We start from the raw sequence: 15,359 nt of genomic DNA, 5'->3' as shown, positions 1-15,359 counted from the left end.
GGGATCAGAACTTTGCTTTTGCCTGTGCGCTTTTCTCAACTTTAAGTCAATGATTCTAAAACAAGGACCTTATGGAAAAACAAACAAAAATGCTTAGGGTGCTTTTATTAGATAGAATTTTTTGTTTGTGTTTTTAAAGCCCTTTGCCTATGCACTACAGAACATAAAGCCTACAAGAATCACTTCTCTGGACAGTGAGAAGCCACAAGAGGCAGAAAATAAGCAATCTCTCGATGCCTGCTCTATGCTTCACCTCCTCTGCCTTAGTCTTACCTTGAAGGGTCCTCCTCGAGGGCCTCTTGTTTGACTTCCAGACTGGCCCACAGCCCTGACTGTTCCCTGCTATGGTGAGAGCCATGTTTCGTCCTCTGCTCATGGATCTCCAAGTCCAAGGTGGAGCGCCTCTGCAGGGCGGAGTGCCTCTGCTCTAGCCTGGCCACAGCCTGCTCCAATGCTTCTCTATGCTGTTTCTCCTGGGACTCCAGAATCTCCTCCTCCTTTCTCCTCACCTTCTCTTCCTGTCTGGCGACATTAGCTGTGAACTCGAAGGTGGCCTGGAGCTGCTGCAACTGGCTAGCATTAGCCTGGTACTGTGTGATCAGCTCTTCTTTTTCTTCCATTTCTTTCTCTACTTGGCAGAGTGTGTTGTCTAGGCCCAGGGCGCCCCTGTCAAGGATGTCAAGAGCTCTCTGCTTTTCTTCCAGCAGAGCTGGCAAATGGTTTTGCAGAAGGTCCCGGAGCTGGCGCTCCTTGCTCTGTAGCCTGGACTCTGCAGTCTTTATTTTCTCTAGATCTTCAGACCAGTAGGGGCTGCCACTGTTACCTGTGGCCAATGAGCTAGGTTCCTCGTGGGCTTTACATCTTGCGCGCTCCAGGGTTTCCTGCTCTTCTCGGACTGCTTTGCTTAGGAGGTCTTGCTGTTGGACCAGCTCCTTCTCTAGGTTTGCTAGCTTCACAAGCTGCCTTCTCTTGAACTCTAAGAAGTACAGCTGAGCCCTTTCCAGTTCCTCCCCACAGGTGTGGTTCCCTCGGGCTGCAGCCTCTTTGGCCAGCAAGAGGGCTTCCTGGATGCCCTCTAGCTCCCTCTTTTCCTCCTGGGCCCGCTGGACCTCTCCAGGACACAGCAGTGGCACAGTCTCCTGCCTCTCCCGCAGCTGCTCCTCCAGGTGGGCCACTAGCAGCACCTGCTCCTTCTCCTGCTCCTCCAGCCTCCTTTTCTCCAGCTGCAGCTTGGCACTCTGGGCATCTTGTTCTCTGTGTAGCCGGTCCAGCTCGTGGAATATCTGGATCTTCTCGGCCTGCTCGTAGCTGTTGAGCTCTTGGAGTCTGCGAAGCTCCTCTCTGATGCGGGAGAAGCTCTCTTCCTCCTGCCTCCTCTGCTGCTCGAGTCCTTGCTGCTCCCTGAGCCTCTCTTCCTCAAACCTTTCCTTCTCAGCCAGCAGGTCCTTGAGCTTGTTTTCAATGTGGAAGCTGCGGCGTTTGAGGCTTTCCTCCTGTTTGCGGATCTGCCGCTGCACGATCTCCGTTTCCTTGCGCCTGGTCTCCACCTCCTGCTGCATTCGCTCTAGCTCTGCCTTGTCCGATTTCTGCTTTTCCTCCATCTCTTCGATGAGTTTCCTGCAAATGCCAATTGGTCATTATTTGATCACTATGCTCAGCTTCAGTCCAACTTTCCTCTAAGCGGACTGTTCTGAAAATACACAAGCAACCTAAAGCCAAACCTTTAATTAAAACAACTGAACAGGAAGTGGTCCCCTTTCGCATTTTCAGAAGCATGCTATTTCATTTCACTGCATTGCATTTTCTGTCCAGTATATTGTCTGCCCAGTCTCCTTAAGCAGCTTCTAGTATCATTCCGTTGTGAACCCTAGAATCATGTATTATGAGTGGTATAATTAAGAAATCCCACCGATCTCAAAGGGAAAAACACCATGTCCAATTTAAATTTAAATGTGCCTAGTTTTATTCAGCCCAATGACTAAACTGCAACAGATATTTGCTAACAAGATGACATTAAGTAATTTTTTTTTAATGCTGTCCTCAATTCACTGGGGTTGAGTAACAAAGTCAAAATAATAGGCAGTAGAATGTTTCAGTTCAAAAGAGAACCCTATGCAGCGTTTAATCACTGGTCCAAAGCAAATTATAATCACCAAAACAGCCTACAACATCAGAAACAACTGGAGTCTGTTAGGATGCTTGAACACACAGGGATCACATGCTGTGTTTTCTACAGAGGTACTAGATGAGCTTGGGGAGTTTGAGTGGCCTCCCAAGCAAGAGCATGAAATGACAGAGATTAAAGTTGACCTCCATCCCCTGACATCCAAACTCCTGATCTGTATGATGATGGACACTAAACTCATTCTCATGAGCACTTTAACCCCCAATTCTAGAAATAATAACTATGCTTCAGATCCTCTCTGGCCTTAGCTCCTCCTTCAATACCCACCTATCCTTAATCTACTTCCTGACTTGTTAAATGGAGTAGGGGAGAAGAAAAACTATGATTAAACTAAACAAAAGATATTATAGAACATATCTCAACTAAGCAGATATATATATACATATGTATAATATGTATATAAACACATGTACATATACATATGTATATACCCCAAATGAAAGCAGGCAAAGATTAAGAAAAATGAATTACAGGTGGGAAAACACCAATAGCTGTACAAAAAGTAAAGATGCTTAAAAGGACAGTGGTGCTGGTTGTGGTGGTGTATGCCTGTTAACCCAACACTTCGCAGGCAGATGCAGCAGGCCAGCCTAGGTCATATATTGAAACCTTACCTAAGAATAAGCAAAGCAAAGCAATTAAAAAAAAAAAAAATCAAAGGCTGGGACAAGAGCTAGGTGGGAGAGGTCTGGTCCAAGACAGTTGTTCTCATTATTCCTAATGCTGAGACCCTCATGCTGCAGTGACCCCCCCACACCATACTTCATAATGTAATTTTGCTACTGTTTCCTTTTGGTCTTAAGTGACCCTTGTGAAAGGGTCATTCGACCCCCAAAGTAGTTGTGACCCAAAGCACTTTCTTTCTCCCCACCCACCCCTCCCCAACACACACACACACACACACACACACACACACACACGAGATAACTTAGCTCCACAGTAAAGAGCACCGGCTGCTCTTACAGAGGACCAGGTCTCACAAGCCACAAATGGGTCTCACAAGCATTTGTAAAACCACTTCCGGGGAATCCATGTGCCCTGCTCTGACTTCTGTGGGCACTGTGAAAACATATGGTGCATACATACACACATGCAAGCAAAAAAATTGTATATTTAAAGTAAAGTAAATAAATCTTATTATTATTATTATTATTTTTTATTAAGAAGTTGGAGATTGGGTGTTCAGAAGGAAAATGTTTTGACTTTTTTCATCTTTATATACTCATTACTTTTTAAAAATCCAAGAACAGTTAGAAAAGGTCTGGGGTTAAATTTCAACAGACTCAGATGTTTAATTTACTGACTATTCCCCCTTTCTTTACACATATTTGAAGATGAACTGCTGTGAAAATTTTAAGATAACATAAAGTCAATCCCTTATAAGAGACAATCTACAGGCATTAGATATGTAAATAACAGACTCAGAGCTGTAGGGAACCATGGAAACAGAAGAGGTGAACTCGGGAAGGATACTAAGACAGCAGTCCAGACAGCCACTTGACAAGAGGGCCTTGCAGCTTACCTTTTACTTTCTAGTTTTTCAAGTTCTTCACGCTGCTGTCTCTCAAATTCAAGTCTGATGAAATCAAATGAAAATAAGTTACTTCCATGAAGGTGCTTTTCTCTGCACATGGAATCACACACTAGAGCACAGATTTGTCTATTACTTTAATTACTATGGATTAGCAAGTTTAAAATGCATTCTTTGCTCTATCACTATGATTAGAAATTAGATACAATTTACATGTTTGAACTTAGACTGAACAGAACAGATTGACTTGAAATAAAATAAAATTTCACTGTAATTAAAAAAAAAAAAACAGAATTATACACAACTTCTAAATGCTAAGCATGTCTATTCCATGCAGCTTAGTCACTGATGAGTAAGTAAGAAGGAGAATCTACCTTAGACAGATGGGTCCTTTTATAGGGAAAAGACTGCCAGGGAGGTAGAGGGGAGAGAGCACAGACATCCATTAAGAAAACAATTCAATGGGAGTGAACACCAGGAGAAAAGCAGTAAGGTACTTAAAAGGCAATGGTCATGCATAGATCAAAAGGTCTTTTTGCAAATATCACATTTCCCAGTAAGTGTATGAAGCAAACGCTCCAGAAAGTTAGCTTGCTGTTTTTCACATTCTGTGACAGTCCTAGGGCCACTGACTACTGAGCATAAGTAGTTACTGTGCACAGCAAAGCCTCTCTTAGTGCTTTATCATAGTTATTTTACTTAGAAGCTCCCATGTGCTGAGTGATAGTGGGGCCTATGAGACTAAACAAAGTCACACAGTTATAACAAAATAATGGCAAGTGGGCCATGTAGAATTTTTAAATTCTAACTCCACAAGCCAGTTTCCCTGGCATTAGGAAATAATATTTCACTTTCCAACTGAACACCACGAATTGTAATATTTGAACATAGACATTTCCCTGTTGTAGATGGCAGATATTGCTGCAAAGCTTACTACGGAACAATTCACCATAAACTATTTTCCTTGGACCATATACAAATCCAAACTGGCAACACAGATGTTTTTACAGTGACCTAAGATACATTTCAAAGGGATTTTTTTGTCACTTTCATTCAAGCTAATGTGGAGAGGAAGGTGTCTGGTAACCTTGTAAGCAGAACTGTGCATCCAAGGCGCAAGAATAGTCATGCTGATCTGATAACACAGGCTATCTATCTCCTTTGTCCTCCCAGAATATTACAGCTGCAAACTGGATCACCAAGTTACAAGACAAGGAACCCAAAACTTGGATGGACTCCAGAACTTGTTCCAGGTCACAACAGTATGATGTGGAGACAGCATCTGGACCCACAACAATCTGCTTTCAAAATGCCCTCTGTTGACTCATTTTGTAAGCCTTACTTAGATTTGTGATATAAAATACAAGAACTTACCTCTTCACTGAAATGCCCCCCCCCCCCCCCCGCCTCTCCCTGGTCCCTCCTCAGTGCATTCAGGAACATGTGTGTAGGCTAGGTGGGCCTTGAGCTTCTGGGAATTCTCTGCTTCTGTCTCTGCCTCCTACTTTCCTATAGGGTTAAAATGCTTTCAAGAGCATCCCCTTAAATCTTAGTTTCCATCTCCTGTGATACAGCTCTCCATGCCTATGACATCACATGTGTGTAGCAGGCTGCTCTGAGAGCTGCAGCCAGGGACTAGGATGAAAACACATCTTCTGTGCTTCACCCAGGCATTAGAACATTCCTGTTGTTCTCCTGACTTCAGGAAGTTGACACATTTATCATCCTTGGGCCACAAAGCAGGAAACTGAAGCTTAGCGTATTGACTAGCATCAGAATCCAACTTTGGTTCCAAAACTTATTATGAACCACAATTTTTCTTCAGCAGTTATATGGTGACAAGTACATCACAAAATATGAGTGATTAATATCTGATTTTACACTCTACTGAAGCAGTAGCTTCAAATGTTAAGTGAATGCAGTGTTAGGAAGTGGGGTTCACAAGCAGACATGGCAACCTTATGCATTATAGCTCCACATTTCAGCCCCTCTCTGCTCTGCAACAGTGTGGCACACACAGGAGGAAATGTCTTGATTCTAGGCCTGTGTTTTTCTTTCTTTTGTATAATATAAAACTTAAGAAAAATGCATTAAAACCAAATTTTAGCTTCCCATAGGTGGCATGGCAAGGCGTGGATTTCAGGAGGCTATCAGGAACCGTATTCCAAAAATCCTTTTACGTTTACTGAAGACTTCAAACTTAATGAATACACCTGCCTGGTGTTTTGATGACTAGGTGAGAAGGAAGTGAACTAAGAAGTCAGGAGACACATCAAGATGATGAAGGGATGCTGTTCTCAGCCTGGCTGCTTCTCTCTGAGGGCAGAAGCAAGATACTATGTCAAGAGCAAGGAGACCAAGAGGCATACGTTTCAGGAATATTACTTGTTAAGAGGAGAAAGGGCCAATGGGCAAGAATTGCACATGGTGCTTCATGTGTGCCATCCTAGCAACAGAGATGCTGAGGAAAGAGAAGCTAGATTGGGCTATTCCTGTATCTAAACCAAACCCAGAACCAAATAAATAGTACGAGCACTGATAAAGAAAAATGAGGAGGAAAGGCTCACTGAGCATCACACAAGCTTTGAGATTGCTGATTATAGAGGCCCAATCTTCAGGCTGACATAATGTTTGTTTGTTTATTGGCAGTTCTGAACAAAGATGCCTGAGTAAATGTAGGAAATGGCTGCTAAGAACACAGAACAAAAGTTCAACTAAAGAAATGGGAAGACGAAAATCCAAGTATTAGTCTAAAGACTGAATTAAATACTGAGCAGGAAAAGAAATGAAGTCAAAATGGAGCCTACAAGATAAAGTAGGAAAATCAAAAAGGGCTCTATGCTGACAAAGTGGGTACCAGCCAATAGGACAGAGGAGTAAATTGTTCACCCTGAATCACTAAGGACATCAGTAGGGCTTAGACAGAGCTGAGGCTGTCAACCTCAGATGCTAGAGGCCACGGCTCTTAGCCCTTCAGAAGGGCAGCATCTATTGATTAGGAAGATCCCTATTTTTAGTTCTTAAGAGGACAAATGACTTTTCTATGACTTATTTCTAGATCTTAGCCATTTTCTGGATAATAATCCACATTTCTAGAAAAGACTGAAACTTAAAAATCAACAACACCTATTTGGTGCTAGCTCTTAACTGAAGTAAGATCTCCAACAATATGAGAAGAGCATCATGGGTCAGGGATCCTACTTGAGGGTACAGGAATTGCTGCTGATAGCATATAACTTCTGTTAAGTAGTACACATTTACTAATCATTCTTTAAAATGCATTTCTTTGCACAATCCATAATTATTTCAGTTAGTGTACCACAATAGACTGTAAAATATAAGTGTGAACCTGTCAGTATCTAGACAGTGTATCAAGTATAATTGTATGTAAATGTGGCTACATTTTCTGGGATTATCATGGCCCCAAATGCTAATTTCCCAAAAGTTATAATTAAAAGGGAAACTATAAAAGGATGCAATTTTTGCAGCTGTTTTTAACATTTTAAAATGACATTTGGAGGTACACATACTGTGTTAGGTCCAACAAAAAAGCACAGCATAGCATCTATTTTTATCAGGAATGAGCTTTTCTCTTCATTAAAAGACAGCTAGCATTTTTAGGTATAACCGCACATCTTGCAATTTACATCTCTGTTATCATCAGCAACAGAAAATGAGAGGGTTGGAGTTTCTCAGTTCACACCATTACTTTGAAAGTGAGACTGTGATTATTTTTAAAAGAGAGAGAATAAAATGAAGAAAAATTTAAATAAGCAAAACCCATAAATATTTGCATCCTTATGCTGTTGTAATACTGGTAAGTTTGGTACCTCTAAAGTCAAATATTTAGATTTTCTGCTTAAAAGCAGGAAGAGACAGCTACCTGTGTCCAGCCAGTACTTCAGCTGGCAACTAGAGTGGTATAGGCAAGGGGTGTGAGCAATTAATTGAGCTCCAGACTATGGCAGATCTAGATAGAAGGGAGTTCCCATCTGGCAACAGAGATGACCTGAGAAAGACATACTGGTAAGGTTTCCTGCCTGGATATCTGACTCTATTATTTGAACGGTTATACGGTTAGGGAAAAAAATGTCATTGGCTAGACTTGGATTTCCTATTAGCACTTTGGGTTGTAGTTATGTAGGTCTACTAAACTGATGTACAGCTCACACAGCTACACAGGGCCTGTCTGGAATTCTTATTATGTTAGAATAAGAGAACCCATATTTTCACTGTGTATTGGGCCTTACGAAGTGCTGTGTCTCTGATCACAGATACCTTGTGAACAAGTCCTGACCAGTGTCCGGATGCTTGGTGGCATTCTTCAGTCCAAATCCTGGTAAGACAATCCTAGCATTTACTGGAGGTTGACTGCTCGTTCTTTAGTCCATTACAGGGCATTAAAATCTTTCCTCTGGGCATCAGTACTCACATAAACATTCACTGAAAAGCTAAGAAAATATACCTCATAGAGATGATTGACAGTAATTTTCAACATCTCCATCTTAGACACTGGGATATCCCATAGTGACCAATATACAATTACAATTCAAGGGTTGAGGCAAGAAGGGTGTGAATCAGGGGCAAGAAGTTTCACCATAGAGTTTAACCTGGAAAGTTACCCTCTAGTTAAGTCAGAATTTTTCATTGTGAATATCCAAAGCATCCTGGGAAGGGTTTCCTAAATAAAAATTCACACCTCTAGTCTAGAAAGTATCCATTAAGACTTCCAAATTGTTAGATATTCTCTGTTACAAACTAAAGATTTCCAGATATATATATATATTTAAGTAGTGCAATTTGATGCCATAAGCATTTTCTTTAGTTCTTCCCAGCCAACTTTGGTTAACAGTTCTATAACCTAATTAAGTAAAATTCACACATATCAGAGCCAGCCCTGTTATAGTCAAAGACCACAGGCTTGTTGAAGTGGGTATAGACTCAATAGGCATTACCTTCAGCCAGCACATGCCCCTGTACCCTAGCCATTGCTGCAACATTAGAGCTCAGGATACTAGGCTCAGAGAGTATTAGAGAGGAGTGCAAGATAAGCACCTCTTAAGAAGAGCTGGGAGGAGAATTCACCTCTTCTACCTCTTCACCCATCCTCTCCAGTACCCTGGCATTCCAATTCACCTCCTTTGTCAAACGATGGTTGAAGAGGTGAGGGCCCTCAGCAGTTAATATGGATCTCTTATTTCAGAACCCACTCTCCCTGTTCAACACACTTGAACACTGTGTCACAGGCAATCTTCCTACCACTTCCTTCAGCCTCATGTTGGACACAGTAAAACTTTACCAAGCTTTTGGTTTGTGAAAGGCAGTGGAGTCCCAAATGTAAGGAAGCACAGCACGTGCTGACCACATGAACACCAAAGAGCCTAAACAAAGGGTGGCTTAGATACGGGGATCAGAGAGAGGGAGCATGGCTACAGGGATGAAAGGGTGAAACCTTTGAAGAGGGGGCGCTGCTGAAGGTTGGCCTTGAGAAACAGAATTATGATGCCCAAGGTGCATGGAATAGCGATAAATCAAGGTGATGGGGCAGTAAAGGTACACTCACATAAGGTACAGTGAGTAAATAGGACCTGGCATCTGCCATCCACAGCAGGAATCAAGGAGTGGCAAAGCCAGGGCAGTAGCAGCAGCAGAAGAAGGCCCAGGTCAAGGCAGCACTCTTAGAGGCCTTGCTGGCAAGCTGCTCTGTCACCTAAAGTGTAATCTGCCCTGGGGATGGGGGGGGGGGGGCTGAGACACTCAGCAACTGGTGCTCTGTTTACCTAAGTTCTGCCATCTGTGTGCCATCTCTCTTGTCTAGTACAGGGATCACTGAGTAATAAATAATGGATATATTGTGCGATGGGGTCTGGAAAAGGGACGAAACAAGGAAAGACAGCAGGGCAATGAGGAGACTCAGGAAAGCAGCACAGGGAGGGAGAAGCCAGACAAAGAGCAGATGGCTTGTATGGCCCACTGTGAGCCTGGCAGAAGCAGCATGGTGGTGTAGAGGAAGCCAGAGGGGCCATGAACATCTGGAGCAATAACCAAGGATGCTGGGCCTTTTCATGCCACAGAGGCTGTGGCTGTCTCTCCCTTCACCAGGCTCCTTGAGGATGAAGATCCTTCCATCTTGGTTGAGTGTGAATACCCTGGGGGCCCCCTTCAAAGCACAGTGATTATGCTGGGTAGTGCCCTGGAATCAATGGCCTGAACTACTGGCTCAGCAGAAATGAGTAAGAAGATGAAGATAATCAATGCTAGCCTTTCTTTACCTGAAAAAATAACAGTTATTTGTATTCCTTGATCCTTTATGTTGAGAATAACTCATTACTGCAAATTTGGAAAACACTTGTAAGTAAACAGCTCAGAACCATGCTTGTTGTACTCAGGAATCAGCTTTCAACACAGATTGACATATTCACACATGAAACTGAAAGCCTATAATAAAGTATTGTGTTAGTTTGAGTGTATTTGGCCTTCATAAGCTCATAAAGAGTGGCACTATTAGAGGTGTTGCTTTGTTGGAGTAGGTGTGGCCTTGTTGGGGGAAGTATATCACTGTGGGGGGTGGGCTTTGAAGTCTCATACATGCTCAAGCCATGCCTAGTGTCACAGCTCACTTCCTGTTGCCTTCAGATAAAGATGTAGAATTCTCAGCTTTCTTCAGTAGCATGCCTTCCTGCAGGCTGCCACGTGGACCAAACTGTTTATCATACTGGCCTTGAACTCGCAGACCCACCTGCTTCTGCCTCCTGAGAATTGGGATTAAAGATGCATATAGGCATGAACACTCCTATACTTTTCTTTAATTTCTTTCATAAACTGGAAGTTTGGCAGGGCGAAGTCTTGCCCTGAGGTCACTACACTCTTTATTCCACTTAACCTCAGGTTTTTCTTTAAACGTCTCCCTGGTGCTCCTTTTCTCCTCAAACTGTAAATTTTGTAATTTTTTTTCCTTGCTCAGTTTGCTCCTTTTAATTATAGATCTGTATAAGTGTGGTCACTAATAACCAAACAGCACAGTCAATACTAGGCTATCTGGAAATCTCCTCTGCCAAATCTGTTAATTCATAACTCAGCTTAGTCGCAGGCAGATTTATAAGGAGAAAGCATGTACATTCTTTGACAAAATATCACAAGGATGATTTCTAGGCACATACTGATATTCTTCCCCTTTGAAACTCCCTGAGTTGGGCCCCCACAAGTCAAATCAGTACCACTGCCTTCCATGTTCCTACCAGCTTGGCCCATTAGGCCCACTTAAGGCATTAAACTGCTTTTCTAATCCAAAGTCCCAAAGTCTACATTCTTCTAAACTAAAGCAGGTCAGACCTATCACCCAAGCTCTGATACCAATTTTTATCTTAACTATTGGAGTAAAGTGTCACCATGACCATGACAATTCTTATTATAAAGGAAAACATTTAATTGTGGCTTACAAATAGTTACCAAGGAACAAAGCTAGTGACCCACAAATTAACACAATATGGTACTTCAACAGGACATCATGGTGCCATGCAGGACTAACTGGAACTCTCCTGCCTCACCTTTGCCCATAACAGCCATCTATCTTATCACTAAGAGATGGTTCATTTTCTCAATTGAGCTTTACAGTAACTCTAGATTGGAAAATAAGAGAAACAACCTAGCCCACCAGGCAAGCTATAGTAATACAAGATATCGACTTGTTCTTGGAATTAACTGTTCATCTTTCCACCTAATATGAAAACAGAAAGCTCACAGGCCTATCATTTAAAGAGGACTATAATGGAATGATATTCAAGGATTTAAAAACCAGCGGAAGAACAGCAAAGTCAGTAATTAACACCAATCTCAGCTAATGGAGGAAGAAAACCACTTCCTTTAGTTTCTTTCATTACAAGCTCCTAAAGACTGTGTATCTTAACAAGCTATTTAAGACAATCTATAGCCATTGTAAAGTTAGTAAATGACCCATAAAAAGTAAGACAACTAAGACCAAAGTTGGAGAAAGAAACCAGCACTGCAGCAAACTTAAGTAGAAAAAAATGGCAAGGCTCAATACAATGAATCAACAGAGATAAGCACAGTAAATAACCCTCAAGTACACACAGGCTAAATACCAAATTACCAGCAGCATAAATATTCTCAACAATGTGAATAAAGCTCACATGTTCAAGGTCATCGAGAGAAAGAGAAGCATTTTACAAAGTAGGAGAAAGTGAAATGGAAGGAGCAAGAAATCTGTAGTTAAGAGGGCACTGTTCTTCCCAGGAAGAGGATCTTTCCTGAATATACAGAGAGGACCACAGCCTTGTTTGAAGATGAAAATCTCAGCAGGAGTATCCCTAGCTGCCCCTGCATGTTGCTGAAAAGGGGAAAGAGAACTCCTCTAAGTTCCAACTTATCCGGTGTCCTGAAGTTGTACAAACTGTGCTGGGGAGCACCTGACAAACCATGTGCCATGTCTGTTTCCTGAAAACTGGGTTTGTTGCCTACAGTGAAGCTAAGGCTCAAAGCAATGGCAGCTGTTTCCCTGATACTGATAGCTTCTCACTGTCTAGTGCAATGACTGTTATCTTCTCTAGTTAGTGAAGAAAAGGAAGATGAGAAGAACGGCTTCCAGGAGAAATAAACAGTCTCTAAGAAAAGGGGTGAGGAGACAACAGAGCAATGAGGCAGGAAAGGGAAAGAGGGGCGATTGTGGGTAGGCTGGTACAGGTAGAAAATGGGGCATGTGGGGATAGTAGAGGGAATTGCATCTGAAATGAGAACATGTGGAGAGACTCTTTTCATTATTGCCTCAATGCTGTATTTTCATAGCTGTTAACATTTTGCTAGAAAGTATTCATTAACAAGAACCAGGCAAAGGCTGGATGTTACAAGGAAAAGGAACCACTTCCTCATTACATAATAGTAATCAGTTGGTAAGAATTCTTCCACAACTATCTTGGTGCCTCTCACTGTCTACATCCAATCTTAATCCTCTCCCTCCAGATTTGAGTTCCTTCTGGATTTATTTTCTAGAATTTCATTCCTATACTTAACCAGAAGACAGCAAAAATGTGGGAACTACCCTCACTCAGCATTCCAGTACAGGATGAGATTAGGCAATAGTCATAGACACTTGGTCCTGGGTAATGACCAAGAAATTAAGGGAGGGCATACATTTCAAGACAGCCATAGCTGTAGGCAGGAAAACCTACCTAGCCTCCTGGGAATATGAAATTCAGACTTCACCCAGAAAGCTGTACTCACAAGGATATAGTTAAGAACTCAAAAAGATTCCTTGGAACTATTTAGACGAAAACAAAACTCTCACAGTATTACCAGGAAGGTAATGAAATAATTTGTTAGCATGCAGCAAAAACCTTCAAATTCTACTCTCGGATCTAGAAATGTCAGAGCTACATTTTTCTGCCTCCAGGAAGTTACTATGGTGAACACAAGAATTAACTACAAATCTCTTTGGCCTGGTAGCATGTGACAGCTGGAAATATCTAGACAATACAACATAAATCAATAGAAGATAAGTCCAGTAAGGCATGGAATATCTACAGTAGAATATAATTTAGCTATTAAAAGAGTATAAAAGAGCTATGAAAGGAAAATATTAAATGCAAAAAAAAAAACCCAAAACAAAACCAATGAACAAAAAAAAAAAAAAAAAAAAAAAAAAAAAACTTACAAATCCATTATGAGTCCATCTTGACAAACAATATAAATGATAAGCATCTGACAAAAAGCAGTTACCAAGGTCTGGCTTGAAGCCTCAAACCCAAGCTCCTAGAGACATACTTCCTCTAGTTAGATCCCACAATATCCAAAATAGGTCTACATATGAATCTGTGGGGGCATTTCACACTGAAACCCTGATGGAGGAGAGAAAAGAGGCATATTTAAAAGGGATCACAGTTACGGCAGAGTATATGCCACACACTAGTGCTGCAGTGATTTTTTCATACTTGTTTGTGATTTGAACTTCCTATGATAAATCTTCTTCCCTGATGATGGAAAGCTTCAGGCCATCTCTGAGTCAGCAGTCTTCCATGGCCATCAAGGTGTGTGATGGCCTTGGATGAAACTTAGGTGGATCTCTAAACAGAGCCCTGACCCTGACTTCTGACATTTTTAGATCTAGCTTGGTTAGAAGCTGAGTTCATTCTTTTTAGAATTTAATTATTCAAATTTATCCATTTATATGGGCTCACCACTGTGCAGTACTTAGAAGAGGCTAATGTGCCAGCAAAAATTTCTTTTATTTTCAATACTGAAATGAACTTGGAAGTTATCTAATTTTGCTTCAAGCACTTTCAAGAAGCTGTGAACGCTTCCGCCTCCTGCCAAATTAGCTGCCTGTTTGCAGTCTCCAGCGAGGTGGAGGAGGCTGAGCAGTCGGCTTGCTTTCTTCTTAAAGACACTGTGCCAGTGAGAAGGAATGTTTTCCCCTGCAGGGAAATTATCTGCTGGCAAAGACCCTGGCTGGGCACTTCTCCAAAGCAGAGCTAACTCCCCAAGGAAGCCACTAGGCTGCTTTGCCCCATCCAAAAATTCCCTGGCATTAAGAACCAATGTGTGTACAAATCAGTTTCCAGAGAGCTTGAGATGCAGGCCAGCAGTGGGTTCCAAAACTGGAGTAGAAACAATGTGTCCAACTTGATGTGCTGGACAGAGGGGACTGTTCATGATCATAAGGGCTTGATGCATTAAAAAAAAAAAAAAACAACCTGAGCCCACTAAATTCAGATTATGATTCTATTGTTGTTGTTTGTTTTTAAATATGGGCTACTGGAAAGATCAAAAGTTGCCCACTGAACGGAAAGGAAAGAAAGAAAAAAGAATCAAACAGCTGCTTTGAAGACAAGTTGGATCCAGCAAAGGAGCCACCACTGTAGGGATAGTTCGGCTCTGGAGGAGTACTAGAAGAGTACTAAGCAGTATGTACGTGTGTATGTATGTATGCATGTATTAGTCTATAAAACTTTCACTCCCCTACTCTTCTGTACAATACCAAAGAAACAAGGGATATGTAGGTCTGTAATCTTTAGGCAGCCAAGCCACCAACCATGAAGGAAGCACTCACTAAGAAAATAGAAGGACACATGTGGGAAGTCCAGAGCACAAGGGTCATGTGCAGGACAGGCATCTGGAGACCATTGGAAGATACATTCCAGAGCCTCTTTGCAGGCCCAGGGCTCTAGATCAGCAAGAGGCTACTTCCTCTTGTGTGTAGGATTTGAAACTGAGTAAGACAAAGGAACTTCTCACCTTCCAAAAGCACAGACATTAGATGAATTTGGTAAAAGAGGGAATGAATGAACAGATTATCTGCCCAAGGAAAAAAGGCAAAATTTCAACTCAAACTGGAAATTGGCAGAAGTCACTGAGAATGTGATTCCTGGACTAAGCTTAAAAGGCAAATATGCAGAGGAAGCAGATGGAGGGGCTCTATGTAGCTTTCATAAGTGGAGAAAGTTTGTTTAATCAGGCCAAGGGTTCAGGGTGGAAAGTGAGAGAGGATCACACTGGAGAACAAAGTTTTGGCAGTGATGGTGCTTAAAGCTCACTCTATGGAAATGGAAGGACCAGGCAGGCCAGATGCTAGGAAGAAGGGGTCACCACAGAGGGCTCAAGGAGTGTAATGCAGTATATCCTCAGGCTCAA

At 41.9% G+C, this 15,359-nt stretch overlaps 1 protein-coding gene across 1 annotated transcript in view; it reads right to left on the bottom strand.

Moving 5' to 3' along the window:
• The window catches only part of Kif16b (kinesin family member 16B), a 182,505-nt gene that overhangs the window by 12,863 nt on the left and 154,283 nt on the right, over positions 1-15,359 (bottom strand). The window contains exons 18-19 of the mRNA XM_051183275.1: positions 3,708-3,761; positions 274-1,617 (exon numbers count right to left, since the gene is read on the bottom strand). Of these exons, the coding sequence (XP_051039232.1) occupies positions 274-1,617; positions 3,708-3,761 (1,398 nt within the window). The remainder of the gene's footprint in view (positions 1-273; positions 1,618-3,707; positions 3,762-15,359) is intronic.

Source organism: Phodopus roborovskii, unplaced genomic scaffold (assembly GCF_943737965.1).
Source record: "Phodopus roborovskii unplaced genomic scaffold, PHOROB, whole genome shotgun sequence".
In the NCBI taxonomy this organism is placed as follows: Eukaryota; Metazoa; Chordata; class Mammalia; order Rodentia; family Cricetidae; genus Phodopus; species Phodopus roborovskii.
This window is presented reverse-complemented; position numbering and strand designations above follow the sequence as displayed.